Below are 18247 nucleotides of genomic sequence, written 5' to 3' on the forward strand. Positions count from 1 at the left end.
CTGCAAACGAGATTGGAATTAGCGGAGAATGCTGCAAATACCAGACAGGGCTGGGGCACCTACAGGTGCGGCGGTGACCTTGCGGCTAGCAACAGGGGAAGAGCTGAGCCCTCTGCCCCAACACATCCGTGTATCGACAGAGAGACAAACCCATCCGGCACCATCCCTCCCTATCTGGGGTCTCCCTCCCTCTTCCCATTGATCCAGCAAACCCTTAGAGGAAGGACCAACTGAACACCTTCTACTTGTCATTCTCAACATCATAAGCTGCCAGAACAACAAACAAACCCAACCCAAAAACATGACCAAACATAATTCGCCAGTTTTAGGAAGGGAGGCTTTTGCTAAAGCCCACTCTCCTGGACGCTGGCGTTTCCCTCCCCAGCCAAACCCTGCTTCGGCATCCAGCGGGGATCACTCAGAGAAATCCCTGAGCACCGCTGCCCAGCCAGGGGGGGCAGGCAGCACTGCGGGGGCATGCGAGGGGTGGGCAGCGGGTCGGGGTGCTCAGCCTGGGTCCCATTTGTGATGGTAAATGCCAGGCTCTCGGCGCTGCTGTGGGGAGCACAGGGAACACGGGCAAATTCAGCACGCTTCCACAGTCACTCTGGTGGCATTTTGTCCTTCTGGAGGAACTTCAGATACGGCTTTGTCTTGGCAGGGATGCTCGCAGCACTCAGGAGGGATACGGGGAAAGCCGCAGAAGTGCTTTTGCTGATGGCAACGTCGTCCCTTCTGCGCTCACGAGATGAGGGGGCAGGACACACGGACCCAAGCAAGATAGATGCTTTCTCTGTTTTCCGCACCACCTTTGCACGTGTGCCACCTCTATATTTGCATCATCCTTTTCTTCACGCGTAGCCCCAGCCTGTCCCCTTTGTGCCTCTCTATCCACCTCCATGCACACGCAGACACCAGCAAACCTCTGCTACCCTCATCTGCCTGTAACCACCCCACGGGACTGAAAACCCCTTTTTGGTTCATCTCTTGTGCCCCCTTCCCTGCTGGCAGTTACCTGATTGCATGTCCTGCCCCGAGAGCCAGGTGTATATTCCCCTGCCCTATTGCTCTTCTGGCTCCATCACTCGTGCGCACAAACCCACTCGGTTTAGACTCCGACATCCCCAGGGCTGAATCTGTGCCGGTTTATTTTATGGACTCTACGCCTGCGGGGTGCGATCTACTTTGTGCATAAAGCAACACAAGCTGCCTCCTACAAGAAACACCCCCCCACCACTTTCAAGGAAATCCCAGAAGAGAAAGCATCCTGGCCTCGCAGAACAACCATGCCGCCCTTCTCCTTCCTGGCAGCCAGCTCCTGAGATGCCCCGCGACTGTCACTCGCCGTACAGCAGTGGTGGCACCGGGTACCTAGGTGGATAAACGGCACCTCTCCTCCTTCCTTAGGGCACGAAGAGCACCGACAGCCCCCTGGGGCAGAAGAGCATCCTTTTCTGCTCTATGCTTCAGGGGTGCCTGGCAGAGCTCGCTGCAACCCAACGAGCTCAGCGAGCGTGAGCCTTTCTGATTACTTGGTGGATTTTTAAAATACCGAAATGTTATCCTCGGCCCTAAATAGCTCAAAGCCACTTGCATCTTTCACCAAGGGATACTTCCCCTCAGAACAGCTAAAGTGACATTAATCTCACAGCAGACAGACCTGCAGCTGTCTGCAGGACGACGACAGCCTACAGAGCCCGGCCCTGCGGCGAGAGCATCCGCAGGGGCACTTCTGGGGAAAAACGGGAGATTTGCAGCTGCCGGCTGGACACCTGGGGTGTTTTTAGGTCTGTCCTTCTCCATCCTGCCCAGGCAGAGCTGGGTGTGGATACGGCCGAGCCAGAGGAGTGGGCTGACCCAAGGGAACAGCAGGGCTCACTTGCTTTGAGGGAGCCCGGAGCTCTGCCAAACAGGTGGCATTCACAGTCTGAGCGGGTTTTACCTGGCTGCCAGCCCGGGATCGGGTCAGAAAGTGGGTATTCTCTCTACGAGGCTGTTGTTTTTTTCAGTGAGAAGTTTTAACAACTTGTAATTTGAATGTTTTTCCACATTTCAGCAACCCAAACCAAGAAAGCGAGGAAATACAGGCTGTGTTCTGGCATTCTTTTTCCCCGGTCAAAAAAAGAAAAGCAGGATTATTTTTTTTTGTAAGGAAACAAAAGCAGGCAAATTTCTTAAAATATTGTCTTTGGTTAGAAGCCCAATTATTTGTCAAATCTAATCTAGGGCAGAAGCATTTTTCTACGAGCACATGGGTCTCTCAAGCTGATGTCCGCAGGTTGGAGCCCAGAAGAAACACAGGACCAAGCCGCGAGCTGGGATGGATCCTGCACGTCTGCTGAGGCCACGAGGGGACGGGACGCCGGGTGGCAGCAGGTTCTGCACGAGCAAAACTACAAAAACTTGTACTCAGAAGACCAAAGGGCTCTGGCTCAGCACCAGCATAAGCTGAAAAAATGCACCAGGAGGAGGGGGGGTTTCTGTATCTCTGGATTTATATTTAAATTGGACAGTTTACTTCAATATTTTTTATTTTTCGAGATAAGCCTGTTTCACATTCCACAGAAATGACGATAACCCTTGAGCAAAGCCTGATTGAAAGCGACGATTTGAAGCCCGGCACCCTGCCGGCTGATTTCAAGCATTTGGAGGGGACTCGAGTCCTTCCCGCTCCGCGCAGCAGCGCATCAAGTGGGCATGAAGCTGCCGTTTTCCAGTCGTTTTGCAGATTAAAGCCTCACTTCATTTCTCCCTTTCTGTGTTTGTAAGCCGCTGAGATAAGGATTTCCCACAAGGGCAGGCCGAGCAGCCCATTAATCCCAATTAAGCCCATTTCCCTGCCTGGCCGGCTCCCTGGTCCGTACCCATCCCCAGCTCTGCTCTCGCTTGGGGTCCCAGCAAGACCCGGCGGTGCTGGCCCCCACCCCAAATCCCCCTGGAAACCCTGCAGAAAGCACTCTGCCACCAGAAAGCACTCTGCCACCAGCAGATGCTTTCTCCTTGGACCTACTGGAAGCGCGCGCTCCCTCTTACCCTACTAGGGCATGACCGAGCCTCGGGAAATTCATGCGAGGCGAGTGGAAAGCAGATAAAGCCGCGCGCACCCCGCTCTGAAGCCGATGCATCTCAGCACAATAAGAAGGCCTGGCCAAAAATGTGTCAGTGCTCCAGCTGCAGCCAGCTGGGGCTGGAGAGGAGGCCTCTGTGGGGAAGGGATGAAGCGAAGGTGAAGGCATCACACGGCTGCTCGCTCCCCGGCACCCGACGCCCCGCACACAGCTCTGCTTCTGCCCTGGGGACAGTGCGTTGCTGCCACCGCTCGCGGCAGCCGACGTGAAAAGCAGCAAAAATGAAAAGCAGCAAAAGCGAGCCCCAGATACCCTGCTGCCTCCCCATCACAGGAGCTGGCGGTCCCCCAGCTCCACCATGGAAAGGACAGAGTCCCCAAAGTCCCGGTTTGGGGTGTGGGGACAGCCCATGGCAGTGCTCGGCACGGTCAAACCACTTGCTTGGGAACCGGGAGCACCTCCGACAGCATCACCTCCAGCGGGCACAGAGGACAGAGGAGTTAATTAATACAACTGTTTGTGCTAACTGAAAATGAACTAAACAAGCCGCCCTCTACACAAACACAGCGAGCGCGAGGAGGAGCACCAGCAGCGTCCCCTCGCTGCCGCCCCGGCTCCCAGCACCTTTCCTTTAACGCCTGCCGAGATGCCAGGCTGAGCACCAACGCTCACAGCAGGGAAGGCTCAGCTGCTCTCCTGCTCGCCGGCCTCAACCCTAGAGGCCCGGAAAGGCCCCGGACTCCTGGGGTGCCCAACACCCGGGTCCGAGCCCGCCGGCCTCGGGGGTGCTGAGCTGGGCAGCCGTGGTGGCACGGCCAAAGCCCTGCCCCGGGCACACACCGCGCACCCCACGGGGCCGCGCCGCCGGCACAGAGGACGTGAAGGCTGGCGGCCTCCCTGGAGGCACAGGCCTCGAGGCGGCACAGGAGGCAGGGCGAGGCAGGGCGACGTCGTGCCCGGTAAAGCACCTGATGGGTGCGAGCGTGCGGCCGAGCTGCGGCGGCGGGGGCTGCCGGCGGCCGCGGCTCCCAGCTGTCGCGCAGGGCAGCGCCGATAAGCCCCTGCTATGCGTTCCCTTATTTAGTCAGGGCGCTGCGCTGACTGCAGCGATTCCCGCGCGTCATTTGCACCCTCCTGCCGCGTCCCCCCGGGAGCCGCCCGGCCGGGCTGGAAGTGCTGGGAGCACAGGGCGGCCTCGGGGAGCGATTCGGGAGCCGTGCCCTGAAACCCGGCCGTCGAGGCTTCCACGTCCAAGCGGCAGGGTCGCAGGACCTCTGTGCGTTTAAAAAAATACCCACGACGTATTCCTTTCCAGTTGTATTCTCCAGTCATAACACATTCGGCTTTAGGGCCAGCAAATAAACAGGCGAAGCACAGCAGCAGTCTTTGTCCCTCACACCTTCCCTTCCCGTTGGTCCTATGACACGCAGCAGATATATTTTAGGTGCTGTTAGCAGGACGTACGCCCGTCAAACTTGCTAGAGCCCGGCCAGATCCGTGCCTTACAGGAAGCAAAGCAAGTGCCTGCACTGGGTTTGGTCCAAGGCAGTGGGAAGCACAGCTCCACACACAGGGGGATCTCGGCAGGCACTGCTACACGGGGGCAGAAGTGGGATTTACACTGATTTTGTCCCCCAAAAGCCCCAGCAAGAAGTAAAGCTGCTCCTGTGAGCTGGGCAGCTCCTGGGCATACAGCTTCAGAAATCAAACTCCAAAGCACAGCCAGCCCGGCCCCTGCTATCCTACCCCACTCCCACTCTCCCACTCCCTGTTTTCAGAGGCTTTGTCCCACCTGCTCCGTTATTTTTCGGAACAAGCAAGATTTCCAAGCAGGCGGCTCGGGAGGGACCCGGACAGGGCAGGACAGCAGCAGGCTGGGGATAACCAGGCAGAGAACCTGAACCGAGCAGGCAGCGGGGCCACAGGTGCCACCCAGCCCCGTCCCCGCTGCTCTCAGGTGTTCCCAGCACAGCTCGGTGCCCGGCTCCGCTCAGGATCCTGCCCGCACATCCCCAGTGCGGCCGCGTGCCTGAGATTCCTACGGCGCCACCGGTGGAGGCAGCCCCAGAGCTCGGGCTTGTTTTCCTCCGGATTTCTGTCTTAAAGAGCCTTTTATGGTGCAAAAGAGGGAATTCTGTTCTTCTCCTGGCATTGCGCTCCCCAGCAGCGGAAGGCTGGAGAGCACCTTAGCTGAGCCCTGCAAGGGGCCCCCCCACGTGCCAGCAGCAAACAGAAACCAAACATCGGTGCGCAACAGCAGAGGCACACGGAGGCAGCCGGGCACGGCACAGCCCGGCTGCTTGGCCCTGGGAATTATTCCGTAGTGATCATCTCACACAGACACGTGTCATGTCCTCCCCAAAAGGGGATTTGTACGGTCTCAAAGGTGTAAGATACAGAGCACCCTGCAGGGAGCAATACAAAGTCCAGAAAACTTCACCTCGTAGCTGCGAGCTAGGGAGATGCTAGTGATAGTACCGCCCTTGTATGAACTGCAATCATTTATTTTCACAATCTGTAGGCAATTCTTCTCGGCTGTGGGTGTAGAAACTGAGGCAAGGTTCAAGGCCAAAGAGGAAGCTGGTGCTGGAGCTGGGATTTCACCTCCGGACCCCTTCTGGGCAAAATGAGGTCTGTTTGCTCTTGATCCCAAAGCTGGGCTGAACAGGGAAGGAAGGAGGAGCTCCGCACAGAGCAGCACAACCCGGGCATCGAGGCAGATGGAAAGGGTGAGGTGCAGCTTACAGCAGGGAGGAGACAAGTCCCTGCTCCGCAGCGGGTCGGGGAACGTGCTCCTCGTGGGACGTGCCATGGGGACCCCGGGGCTGCCAGGGGAGCGCTGCGCCCTCTGCCCCGCGCAGCAGCCGTGCCGACACGAGCTCTGCGAGGGGAGGGCGTCCCGGAGTGCGCTGCAACCTCCGATTTCCTCCAGCTCCGAGGTTCCCTTAATAGGAAATTATCTCCCAGCCGCGCCGGGAGGGATGCGGTCCCCAGCAAGGGCAGCGGCACGTTCCAGCCCCTGATGGAAAACACGGCCGAGCGGCTTTTGATCCAACGTGTAAATAGTGTATAATAAAAAGAGGCTTACGTAAACTGACCGACTTCTCGGGGAGCGGCTTTTGCAGCTCCAGCCTCCTTATTTATGGGTGCGAGCGCCGCGGCCGCGCGCTGCCCCGGGGCACGGCAGGGCCGGCGTCGGCTGAGCTGAGCCTCCCAGCCAGGAACAGCCCGGGCTGGGGTTTGTGTCCCTGCTGTCCCTGCATGACTCCTCCTGACATCGGGCTGCCTTCTCCCTGCTGGTTGCTGAGGCAGTGGAGCTTTGCTAAAAACCAGTTGTGCTCCTTGCAAAAGTTTGGAGGCAGGAAAGCAGAGGCTGGGCATGTCTGGGTTGTGCAGGAGGGCAGAGGTTTGGAAATAAACTGCCTTCCCCAGGGCAGCTGTTCCCCACATCTGCACGATAATGAAGCAACTTGGGTGATTAAACCCTAAACAAGACAGTTTGTGTCTTAAGAACAAAATTTAAGAAACATTTAAGAATAAAAAAATCTAAGAACAAAAACAGTTCCGGAGCCACAGCCACCTCCCAGCAGCCCGAGGACATCGCTGATGCCACAATGTGGCCCCAAAATCATGGCAGCAGGGGGGCACCGTCTTTGTGCTGCTAAGCCCGACCAGCCAAGCCCCACGGGGTCCCCATCACACAGGCAGCGACAGCTCCAGCTGCAGGGCAATGCGGTACCAAGGATGCACGCGGAGGTGGGGGGGATGCAAGCAGGAGGGGATTTTCTCCTGCCAGCCCCAGAGCTGCCCTCTCATCTCCTCCCAGGAGGGAAGCTGGAGCCATCAGCGCTTTCCTTGCCAGCTAGTTCCTAACACAACTAGTTCAGAGCAGAGCCCACCAGGCGGGGCTGGGGACACAGCGATGCCCGGCCGTGCCCACATCTCCACCGACGCGAGGGCTACGGGGGAACACGAGGCGGCCACGTGCTGCCGCACGCCCTGTGCACGCTCCTCCCGCCCATGGGATCTGCCCCCGGTTCACGGAGCCCCGGCACAGCGCTGCCTTCACAGAGCTCGACCCGATAAAAGGCAGCGACAGCACAGCGGCAGCCTGGGAACTCCCCCCCCCCGTCGTACCAGGGGCTCCGGGGCAGAGCCACGCGCTGCTGCAGGCAGTGTTTGTTTGGGACGCATCCCGCTCGTGTGCCTGCTGGAGCTACCAGCGCCAACATCCCGCTGCTCTCCGTCCTGCCCCCTTCACGCCACCACAGCCGCTCCGGCAGCTTGGCAAGCACCGGGTGCTGCCCGGCTCACCAGCTCCTGCTCCACAGCAGCTGCCCCGCACGAGGGACGTGGGGGGACGGGACGGGGCTGCGGGAGGGGGGCCGGGGGCTGCAGCAGGGCCACGGGGCGGGAGCGAGGCAAGGAGAGCGGCTGCAGCTCAGTGACACCGTGCGTGCACTCGCCACAAGGACTCTCCAGGGGCCGAAAGCCTGAGGCTGGCTAAAAAAGGAGATGGAGACAGCAGAAAGCTGGAAGCTTTCCCCCACTCCGTGGCAGGTCCCAAATGTCCCCTGGCTGCCACAAGGGCCCTTGGCCTTGCTCCATCAGCAAAAAGAACGAAACAGAAATTGCAGGGAGCCACGTTCAACCCCGCTGCTGGGACACGGCCAGGGGGCACCCAGTCGGGTCCAGAGGGACCCGTGGGACGGGGACCACCACCACCCCGAGGACCTCCGCGCCGGAGCCCCGCGCACCCACCTGGACGCCGCGATCTCCGACTTCTGCCGGGCGATGGCCGCCGCCCTCTGAGCCCCCTCCACGCTCCTGTCCACCTTCTGCCGGATTTTGGCGCTCTTGAGGGGGATGACGCGCTTCTTCATGCCCTTGACGAGGACGTTGTGGCGGTACTTGCCCTCCTCCTTCTTGCCGTCGGGCAGCGTGGTGCAGCCGTAGCCGTGCCGCAGGTTGTCCAGCCACTCGCCCTCGTACTTGAGCCCGCTGGAGCGCTCGCTGACGCCGAAGCCCGAGCGCTTGTCGTTCTTCCACTCGCCCATGTAGGTCTCCGTGGTGGTGGCGTCGATGTCGGACTCGAAGGGGGGGTACTCCTCGCCTTCGGCGCCCTCACCCAGGCTGACGGTGGAGGTGGCGTCGCTGGCGGCCGAGCTGATCCCGCTCTCGCTCTTGAGGAAGCTGACGCGGCTCTTCTGGCTGGCCAGCGACGACTTGGACTCGGACTTCTTCAGCTTCCCCAGCAGGGAGCCCCTGCGGAAGAGCCCCCCCTTCTTCGGCTTGCCGGCCTCGGCGTCCGCGTAGAGGCTGAGGGCGAAGCCCCCGCGGGTGATGGTGGGCGAGACGGGCAGGCTCTCGGGGTGGGCGGCGGGGGAGTCCTGCTGCGGCAGGGTGCCGTTGCTGTGCTCGCTGCGCAGGGAGGACAGGGAGGTGCGCAGCGGGGAGCGCACCACCGACGCCATGCCGTAGGGCACGCTCTGCCGCACGCCGTAGCCGTGCCGCATGCCGTTGGTGAACTGGCCCTGGTAGGTTCCTGCGGGAGAGAAGAGGGAGGCGGTGAAGCGGCGGCGCTCTCCGTCCCGCCTGCGCGGGCCAGCGAAGGGCTGCTGGGCATGCGCACCCTCCCTCGGAGAGAGGACCCCAAAATCCACCCGAAATCCACTGTGAAAGGCGCTGCCCCAAAGGAGCGAGGACAGAGAGCACAAGCCAGGAAGGTGCTGGTGCAAATCCAAAGCTGCCTGGTGGATGTGGGGCCTGGGCTGCCATCAGGACCAGGGGGCAGGAGGCAGCCCCACGGGGCTGGAGTTTGGGCTGTGCCGAGGGGTGGCAGCAGCCCCACGTGTACACGTGAGAGGTGGTGGCACGGCTCTTGGCTCGGGGACAGTCCCTTCCAGCCCCTTCTGCTGTTTGTCACTCGCAGCCTGCCAGGACCAGCTCCAGACCCCCGAGACGGGCGCGTGCCCATAGCGCGGGCTGCCCGGTACCCGCAGCAGCATCTGCTTGGCCCTGACACAGCTTGCCCGTGGTCCCAGGACCAAGGCTCACACCACAAAGCAAGACGTGGGTAAAACAGGGAGGAGAGGAGCAGCTCTCTGAGGCTCCTCCAGCTCTGTCCCCTTCTCCAGACCCGGCTCAGGACCGTGCACACGGTGTGCCATACAACGGGGGGGCGCGGGGAGAACAGCGCTCACCATGGCCAGGGCTACACCCCAGTATGGGACCCTGAGAGCCAGCAGGACCTTGAAGGACTGGGAAAAGCACATTGTTCCTCTGCCAGCCCGGCCCTTTCCACGTCTGCACCTCCGCAGGTGCTAGAACAGCAACTCGGAGACAACAGCTCTGATTTTTCCCACCAGGACGCCAAGAGACTTAAATTAGCAGCATCAAAGCCCCCTCTCCAAGAAGGGCTCCCAGCAGGAGCAGGGCTGCCGGGGGCAGTCCTCGCCTCCGGCACCGAGATGCCAGCGCCGCCACCCTGCCAGGCGGGCTGCGAGAGCCAGCGTGTCCCCAGCGAGCCCCACGGGGTGGCAGGGGACGGGACGGGACAGCGTGGGACGCCTCCCGGCCCGCTGCCCTCCCCGTCTCGCTCTCCTCGCTCCGGAGCTACAGTTGCCTCAGAAACCGGCAAAACCACCCCAAACAAAAGCAGCATTCAGCTCCGCTCCCATCTATCAGCCCGTGCTGCGGCATCTGGAAGGGGCCGGCTCGCTCCAAAGCGGTGCTGAGGGGGCACCAAGCTCCCTGGAAAGGCGCCCCGCTCTTTGCGCTGCTGGGCACGGCTCCACGCGAGCAGCCAGCCGTGCAGGGGGCATTTTTGTAGACATAAGTCTGAAAACACCTGAGTTTTGTTAAGCAGCGACAGAAGGCACCGAGGTTTGGGGAGCCAGCCCGTGCTGCCCCGGGGGGGTGACCCTAGAGCGGGGACCCAGGCTAGGCTAGCCCAGGAAGGAGGGGGGAACCCGGCTTCCAGACATTCATTTCCACATTCAGATGCTGTTACTGAGACCAGGGATGACCCTAGTCCCCTGAGAGCAAACGCAGCTCCTTCTTTGGCGATGGTGGGAGTGCATATTTTACGCTCTCCCAGGCCACTTCTGCAGCATAATCTCTACTCCCAAGCTTCAGGTTTCGTTGAAATCCTCTCCAGACCCGCCTGCGGGGTGTTAACTTACAGCGCCGGGGCCAGGAAAGGCAAGAAGTGCCCGGGCGGGCAGCAGCTGCTGCCCCCGAGCAGCCACCCCCCGCCAGCGCTCCCTGCCCCGGGCACACGGGATTTCGGCTCCCTGCAGCACCGCAGCTACCCTGGAAACAGAAGGGAGGGTCCGGGGAGTGCAGAGCATCTGCACCAGCCAGCCACGGGAGCTGCTGTCCAAAGCAAGGTGCTTTTGCTTGGTTTCTTGGGGTAGTTTAAGCTCTGTTAGGAAAAATAAGGGAGGCATGAGCTGGGAGCTGGGGTCATCACCCGAGTTCTGCTTCACCCCTCCAGTGCAGGCATCTGGGTGTGCTCCTCACCCCGCCACGCTCCCAAATCTTGCTCTGTGCAGTGGTGACAAGTCTTCCGAGCACGAAAGCACCACGTGCTGCCCCGTTTCCCTCCCCACCCCTTCCCCACGAGGAGCCCAGGAGCAGGGTGCCCCATCCCCGCCGGCGCAGGGCTGACACTCGATAGGGGTGACACCGGAGCCCTCCCCGCAGGACAGGCCAACCTTGCACATAGCAAGCTGCATCTGATAGCGCCGTCGAATTAACCACCTGGAAAAGGAATTCTGGAAAAGTCTCATCGGGGCTCAGCCTCTCCTGGAGGCTCAGGTCAGGGCAGCCTCTGTCCTCCAGCAAGTCCCCGACTTCCCCCCCAGCAGTGCCACGGGCAGCTCCTGGCCAGGTGGGATGGGAAAAGCCACGGGGCACAGCAGGTCTTTGGGTAGCAGAGAGCTGGGAGCCTGCTTCTCACAGGCACCTGTGTGAACCCCTGGCCACGTGCCCACGCTAAGCATGTCCCACGTGGGACAAGAAACGAGGTCCTGGCAGCTCGTGGTGTGACCAAACCTGCCAACGCCACCTGGCAGAACCGAGAGCACCGACACGCCGTGGTGCCCAGACCTGCAAAACAAGCGTGGGGTGAGCGGGTGCTAGAGCCAGGGCTCGAGGGGCTCGAGCAGAGGGCTCACTGGTGCGGCCACGTCACGCTGTGATGCACGGAGCCCGACGGAGGCTTTGTGCCCAGCCACCAGCCTGGAGCAGAGCCAGGAGATGCTGGGAGCAGCTCAGTGCTCCGGGACACGCTGTCACCTCCTTGTCCACCCTGCGTGGGTACCAGGGCCAGGATGAGCCCGGGAAGGCAGGAGGCACCACCACACTCCATCACAGCTACCACCGAGTCGGTCGCAAGCAGCCTTGCCCAGCTCATTTCACATTTTCCTGACTCAGTTTCCCTCAGTGGGAAGAGAGAGCCTATCTAACCACCTCTGCAGGGCATCCACCAGCACGGCCACGAGGCTGCCGGAGGAGCTGTCACGGCGCCGCACTCCTCTTCCTGCACCAAAAAAAAAAGTAATTCCCCCCCTTTTTTTTTTCTTATACCATAAAGCACCCTGAAAGCAGACTGCTTCGAAATCTCAAGCTCTGAGCAGCGCCAGATCCAGCTAACCTACACACACCAGCGCAGTGAGTCTAACAGAGGACCGGGGCTGTACGAACCGCATCGGGGCTGGTGGCAGAGCAGAGCTGCACACGTCTGAGCCAGAATTACTCTGGGGCTATTGAAACAGCCTGGCCACAGCATGACACGGGGCAGGGGGACACACAGCCCCCAGCCTCACTGCTCGCACTGGGTGTGGTTCTGTAAAGAAAAGCAGCGAATGCGAAAAAAATAACTGTTTAGGATCAAAATGGAACAGAGCCCTAATTCCCTGCCTGCTCAGCCCTGCCTGATTCATTGGTGTGTGCCACCTCTGGAGGCACCGGGCTGCCAGGGAAAGCCCGTGGGGCAGGGATGTACAATACTTGTACGCATCTGAAAGAAAGCAGAACAGGGACAGGACTCACGATAATGCCTTATTGCCTGCTTTTTTTCATGTTGGAATGACAAAACGTGCCGGTTTCTCTGTGATGCCCAGGTAGAAGATTCCCCACCTCTGTCTGTCCCTGAGCAAGCAGGGGGGACCCTGTCTGTCTTCACAGGATGGAAAGGATCAAACCGTGGTGCTGATGGAAACGTTGTCCCTGCAGACTTCACCTCTGAACCCTCCCGTGTTCAGCAGCAGGATGTGGCCCTCGGTGCAAGAGCCCGCTGCCAGCAGCATCACAGCTCCCCTGCCCAGCACCTAGGCGCTAGGATAACGAGCGATGAATGTAGATTATACGAACAGCCAGGTAAATAATGCAAACAACTCCGATAGCTTCGCTGCCTTCCGAGCACCTGCTGTTAGCCAGACACTGCGATGACAGACGTGTCAGAAGAACTTGGTGCAGAAGGCCAGGCACATCAAAGCCACGCACAGCGCCACGTGCCAGACACGCCAGCGAAAACCTAGGGCTTCTTTTGGGTGCCAACACCACCAAGGGAAGGCTGTCACGGTATTACCTAATGGCTTCTCTTGGAAAAGAAAGGGAGAAAGAAACGGAGAGGAAAAATAAACACAAAACACACAGCATTAATTCACGGGTCACGTTCAGCCACGCAGTAGCTTTGTTAGAGAAGCAGCCTGGGCTGGAGGGAGTCTAGGTGCTGGACCTGAAAACAGGGATTCGAGTCCCTGCTCCATCTCTGACGTTACGTGACCTTTGACGAGCCACTTTATCAGGCTCAGTCACGTGGAGATAATTTGACATTTTTTGCAGGCGCCCACAGACCCGTGGAGGAGAGGTGCCATGGGGGTGCCACCACCCCAGGCACACCGGGGCCGGGTGCCCCAGCACCCACCGGCAGTCAGGGCGCCCCTGGGGAGCCCAGCCCCAGGCCACCCCGCTTCGTAGGTCCCGCTGGAGCCCTCTTCTGTGCTTCCTTCCCCTTTCTTGCGGTCTTATGATCTCTGGTCTAATTGTTTCCGCTCGGTTAATGTGCACCGCTGTTTTCTCTTAGCTGCCTAGAGAGCAAACTGCGGCATCAAAAATAAATTGGGCTTAGGTTGCTTTGGTTGCAAGTGAGGGTTTTCCCCCCCATAGGCATATATAAACAGGGATTTGTAGAGCAAAGCACAGCTTTGAGCCCGGGCCCTACGCTAGCAATAAGATTCTGCAGTAGCAGTGACGCTTTTCTCTACAGCAAGATTTGACAGGATCGAGCACTCTGCCAAAAATATGTATCCAAAAAACAAGGATTTCTTACAGAGGTCACAAAACTTAGAGGCAGAAGCCAAGCGATGAGGTTTTTGCTGAGAATTTATGTGGCAAAATGATGAGTTCCTTCATGCTTTGCCTTGCACAGCCCAAATCGCCATCCACTTTAGCTGCCAGATCCTGTCCCCGTAAAAGGGCTCCAAGCTCCTTCCTGGTGACAGAAGCGGGCACACACACTACTGAGCTCAGATACCCACGGAAACATTTCAGAGCATTACTCTGCCCGTCCACACCGGGAGCTCTGAGCCTCGCGGCCGATTTCACTCAGCGTTACAGAAGGAAGCTCTTCAAGCTCTCAGCCTCCCACAGCTTTCACAACGGGCCTTTGGTAGAGGAGAGGACAGGGAGCAACCCAGGCAGTGCCTGAGCTCGGTTGTATCAGGAGCTCACCCCTTAACAGGCACCAGAAATCCATACAGGATTTCAAAAGCTTCACCCTAGGTTTGGGCTTTATTTAGCTACCAGCCTCAGCCAGCCGCGAGATACAAAGCACAGACAACCCTGCAAGTGTCTTTTAAAGTATAACATTGATATGTATATTTTTATATATATATTTCAAGCGTAAGTGCATTTTAAAGGCCCAGAAGGGGCTCCATCTCCCTGATGACCACGTACAGCCCCGTGACGACCCACGGCTCCTAACGAGCTGGCCGGCGCCGCCTGTGCCCAGGGCCCTGTTCCTGGTGCCGCTGCCTTCCAGAGGACACCAATCTCACCCCGGCTCTCGGGCCACCCGCAGTGCCCTGAGGTTTACTGGGCCAACCCCAAACTCAAATATTAACAGGCCCAATTAGTGGCATGGCCACAACGGGACGGTGCAGGCGGTGGCTGCGTGCAGGTGAGGAGATAACGCAGGAGCAGCAAGATTCGCCTGTCCCCGTGCCGTAGGCTTAACGCTGGCACCATCGCCTCGGCCACAGCTCTCCCTGTGCTCCCGCAGCAACGTCCTCCACAGGGCATGACCCTGAAAGGCACCAGCCCTACGCCCTCAGAAAAAGCTGCGTTTTAGTAAGCAGTGAGGAACAGGCTTTGAATCTGTGATACTTTGAGATCTCCAGAATTAAAGTCACGCAGCTGCCGAGCTAAGGTCTTTCACGTGCTGCTCACAGCTATTTGATCTCTGCGCATTACAAATCACCCAGACACACCTTACTTGTAACCTACACACCTCACAGCAACCCGTTAGGCTTTTGGAAGAGCACACTGCAAGGACGAAGCGAGCATGCTTTAGGCCTCGGCATCGCGGTGCAGGCGGCGGGGCCTGGCTCATTACCAGCTCCGAGGCCCATGGCAGATGGAGGCCAAGACCTAAGGAGCAGGAGGGATGAGCCGCTTCTGGGCTGCGTCTACACCTACAGCCTCAGAGGGCACAGACAAAGTGAGTCAACTTCAGGACTGCATTCCCCAAAAACTTAGCCATCAGCCTAGGTGACTTGTTGAGAAATATATGAAAGCACAGCCCTGACGGCTGCTGCCTTGAATTAGTCCGTTTTTCTAACGTCTATAAATCCGATGCTCTCCATTCTGAAGATTTATACCATTACTGTTACTTTTCCTTACAAACCGACTCCTTTGCATGTCCTGGATAAATATAGATGTAATTCTGATACATATTTTGAAGCGTGTTTCTTTCAAATCACCCTCTCTATTTAGCTATCCTAAATATGGAAGCCTGGAACATTACAGCGCTGAGGAGCTACAGAATTACTTGCACAGAGATTCTTGTAATGGTTCTAACCCCAAAATTGCCACTAAGGCAAAAACACAATTAGACTAAGCAGTCACAGAGTACAGCAAATATCTGGCTGCTCGGTGCCATTTGTGCAGTACTGAGGGGACTGCGAGCTTCAGAGTAACCAAAGGGGTTTATTTTAGGGAAAGACACGTGGCTACGTATTTTAAACAGCTTTGATAACTCGAGCAAAAACATTTCACCAAAGCAGATGTTCAGGCATCCAGTCGGAGGCATGCGAGCAGCATTTAATACCTAGGCAAAGCACGCTACGATGCTGGGGGTGGCTCATATCCAGCGTGAAAACGCTGACAAGGTGCTGCCTGACCAGAAAGCGAAGGGCTGGCTGTGGGCATGAAGCAGCGAGGCGTTTAGCTCGGGTCCAGCCATGAACTGGAAGAATCGACCACCGGAGAGCCAGGAGCCGCAGCCTGCGCTGTCCGACGCTATTAACCAGCTCCCGTGGGACGGGCAGGAGGGCACCGTGCCCACCCAGCCCTCGCTCGTGGGGCAGGAGGAGGTCACCCCTGCCGCCGACACACGGGCATCGCACCGGTACCCACCGTCGCCCTTACCTCCATCAGCGTACGTCTCGGTGCCGTAGCCGTCCTGCAGGCCGTTATTCCAGGTACCTTCATACTTGGCTCCGCTGCTCATGCTCTGCCTCGTGCCGTACCGTCCCTTAAAGCCGTGGGTCCACTCGCCCCTGTAAACCCACCGCCCTTTGGTCTCGATTCCCAAGCCGTGCCTCTTGCCTTGGGACCAGTACCCCTCGTAGGTGTTGCCGCTGGGCCACGTGTAGATGCCCACCACCTCGAAGCCGTAGTTCCAGGAGCCCGAGTACTCGCCCTGACCCTTGGGGCCGGTGCAGATGCCGTGCCCGTGGGCTTTGCCCCCTTCCCAGCCTCCGCAGTAGGCGCCTCCATCATCGAAATCGAACCTGCCTCCGCTCATGGCACCGGCTCCCGGGGTGGGGGGGAGCCCCCCGCCGCCCCCCCCTCAGCCGGGCAGGGGCAGGAGCCGGGGCCGAGGCTGCCCCATGCCGGGAGGCTCCGGCCTCTGCCGCCGGGCCTCGCCTGGCCGAGGGAGGCCGGCGAGGGGAGGGCAGGGGGCGGGCCGGGCCCCGGGGCTGCGGGGGGAGCCTCTACCTGGCGGCCTCACGGGCAGCGGGGCCCGGCCGGGCGGAGGAAGAGGAGGGGAGGAAGAGGAAAAAAAATGTGGGGGGGGTTAAAAAAAAAAAAAAAAGAAAAAAAAAAAAGGAGGGGGGTCCCAAGCCCCCGCCCCAACCCTTTCCCCGCCCGGAGTGAGGTCAGCGCTGCCCTAACAAGGCCATCGGAGGCCGGGAGCTGCTCCCAAAAATAACCCCGCGGGCCGGCCCCCGCCTCGGGGCCCTTTTATGAAGGAGGAGGAGGAGGAGGGAGAGGCCTCCACCCCCCCCCCCCCACCTCCGGGCGGGCAGCCAGCAGAGGAGAGGCTGGGAAAGTGAAATAGCCGAAAATAGCGCCTGGGAAGGGGCGAGCCGCTCCCCGGCGGCCTCCCGGAGGCAGGGAGCGCCCGTCGAGGCTGGCTCCCTCCTGAGCCTCCCCCGGCCCCCGGACGAGGAGCTGTTGGGGCGAGGTGCGGAGCTCTGTGCCTCCTGCCGGGGCAAAGCTCCAGCCTCAAGTACAGCGGTGCACCTTGGACAGCCTCCTGAGCTGCCAAGGAGGCGCTGAAGAAAGCGTGCGGGACTGCAGGAAGAGCTGAACGTGTCTAAATGTCACCTACACGACAGAACAGCCGTACACCTTCCTGTGCAGGCGCAGGTGAGGACCACCGCTGTGAGGAGAGTTGCAAAACGCCTCACAAATTACTCAGCCACATAAACGAGGGAACGGGCTCCTTGGAGATGGGACTGACACAACTCACAAGCGCCCCTCGGCAGAACCAGACCCCCCAACCCCTTTTCTACTTTAACGTCAAATCTTAAAATTGGCTCATGTCAGAAATTCAAAAAAAAAAAAAACAACTTTCAGACTACTTAGTCATGCTTTCGAGGTTTGCTCTGCACCACGCAGGGCTGGAAATTGATGTTTTCTCCAAGCAAAGCTGGAGGTTTTTGGTTTGTGGCTGCTGGGCAGACCCAAGCAGCGTGTAGTACCAGGGCTGACACGTTAAGGCAGCACTTTGCAGCTGCCCACGGCCTGCTGTTTTGCAGTGTTCCAGGATTTACCAGCCCAAGTATGTTGTAACTGTCCTAGGAGGATGCCAAGTCCAGGACCATGTAATTATTTACTTAGAAACTCTTCCTAATTACGTAGCACAGTTGCGAACTGATAGACCGCTGTTTAAATATTAGTAATTTATGGTGGCATTTAGAGAGCCTGTGCTGAGCACTGAATTAGCCATGCAATCAAACTTTAGAAAACACTAAAATCTTGTGTGTAATCAGGCACCACCCAGAGCACCCCTGATTTCTTCTTTTTGGCAGAAAAACTAACGTTCTGCTTTGAAGGCTGGCGAGGCACGGAGTCAGCTGCACCCAGCCAGCCCCGGCTCGGAATGGGGTGACCTCTAGTGGCCCTGCAGCACTCGCTTCCCGTCCCAGTCTGCACCAGTTCACCCTGCTTCCCGCCCCAGTCTGCACCAGTTCACCTCTTTCTCTATTTTTCACACTACCTCCTGGATTTCAATCCACTTTATAGAAAGTGGTATCGAGCACTTGGCATTTTAATCCTAAACCCCGCGAGTACAGGTCTGTGGTGGTTATCAAAGAAATGTTAAAAAACAACATATATTGAAAAAAGGTCTTCACATCACCATGATACCTACCGTGTTACATGCAATGGTGATGCAGCTGCTACTGGCAAACATTTGGGAATAGCAAAGAATAATTATTTGAGAAGTAAGGTCATTTTGCAGCCCAGTCTATTGCAGACAATAGTCAAAAAATAAATGCCTTGAATTCAAAGTACCAGTAGCAGAAATACAGCTACCCAAGAGTAGGGAAACTGAAGGAAGACCCAAACACAATCCACAAGGGGTAGCTGACACTTCAAAACTTTGGGTAATAATAGCTAAATTTACACAGCCACTTGACTTTGGTAACTAACTTTCCACA

At 58.5% G+C, this 18247-nt stretch overlaps 1 protein-coding gene across 2 annotated transcripts in view; it reads right to left on the minus strand.

Annotated features, from left to right (window-relative positions):
• Positions 1–16375, minus strand: part of JPH2 (junctophilin 2) — a 29973-nt gene extending 13598 nt beyond the window's left edge. Inside the window, exons 1-2 of one of the 2 annotated variants that reach the window (XM_066978373.1) lie at positions 15726–16364; positions 7830–8613 (exon numbers count right to left, since the gene is read on the minus strand). In XM_066978373.1, the coding sequence (XP_066834474.1) occupies positions 7830–8613; positions 15726–16104 (1163 nt within the window). In that variant the 5' untranslated portion in view covers positions 16105–16364. Of the gene's footprint in view, positions 1–7829; positions 8614–15725 lie in introns of both variants that reach the window. The other variant, XM_066978374.1, reaches the window with a different exon arrangement.
• Positions 16376–18247: the final 1872 nt, after the last annotated feature.

This window comes from Anser cygnoides, chromosome 16 (genome assembly GCF_040182565.1).
Source record: "Anser cygnoides isolate HZ-2024a breed goose chromosome 16, Taihu_goose_T2T_genome, whole genome shotgun sequence".
NCBI classification, from domain to species: Eukaryota; Metazoa; Chordata; class Aves; order Anseriformes; family Anatidae; genus Anser; species Anser cygnoides.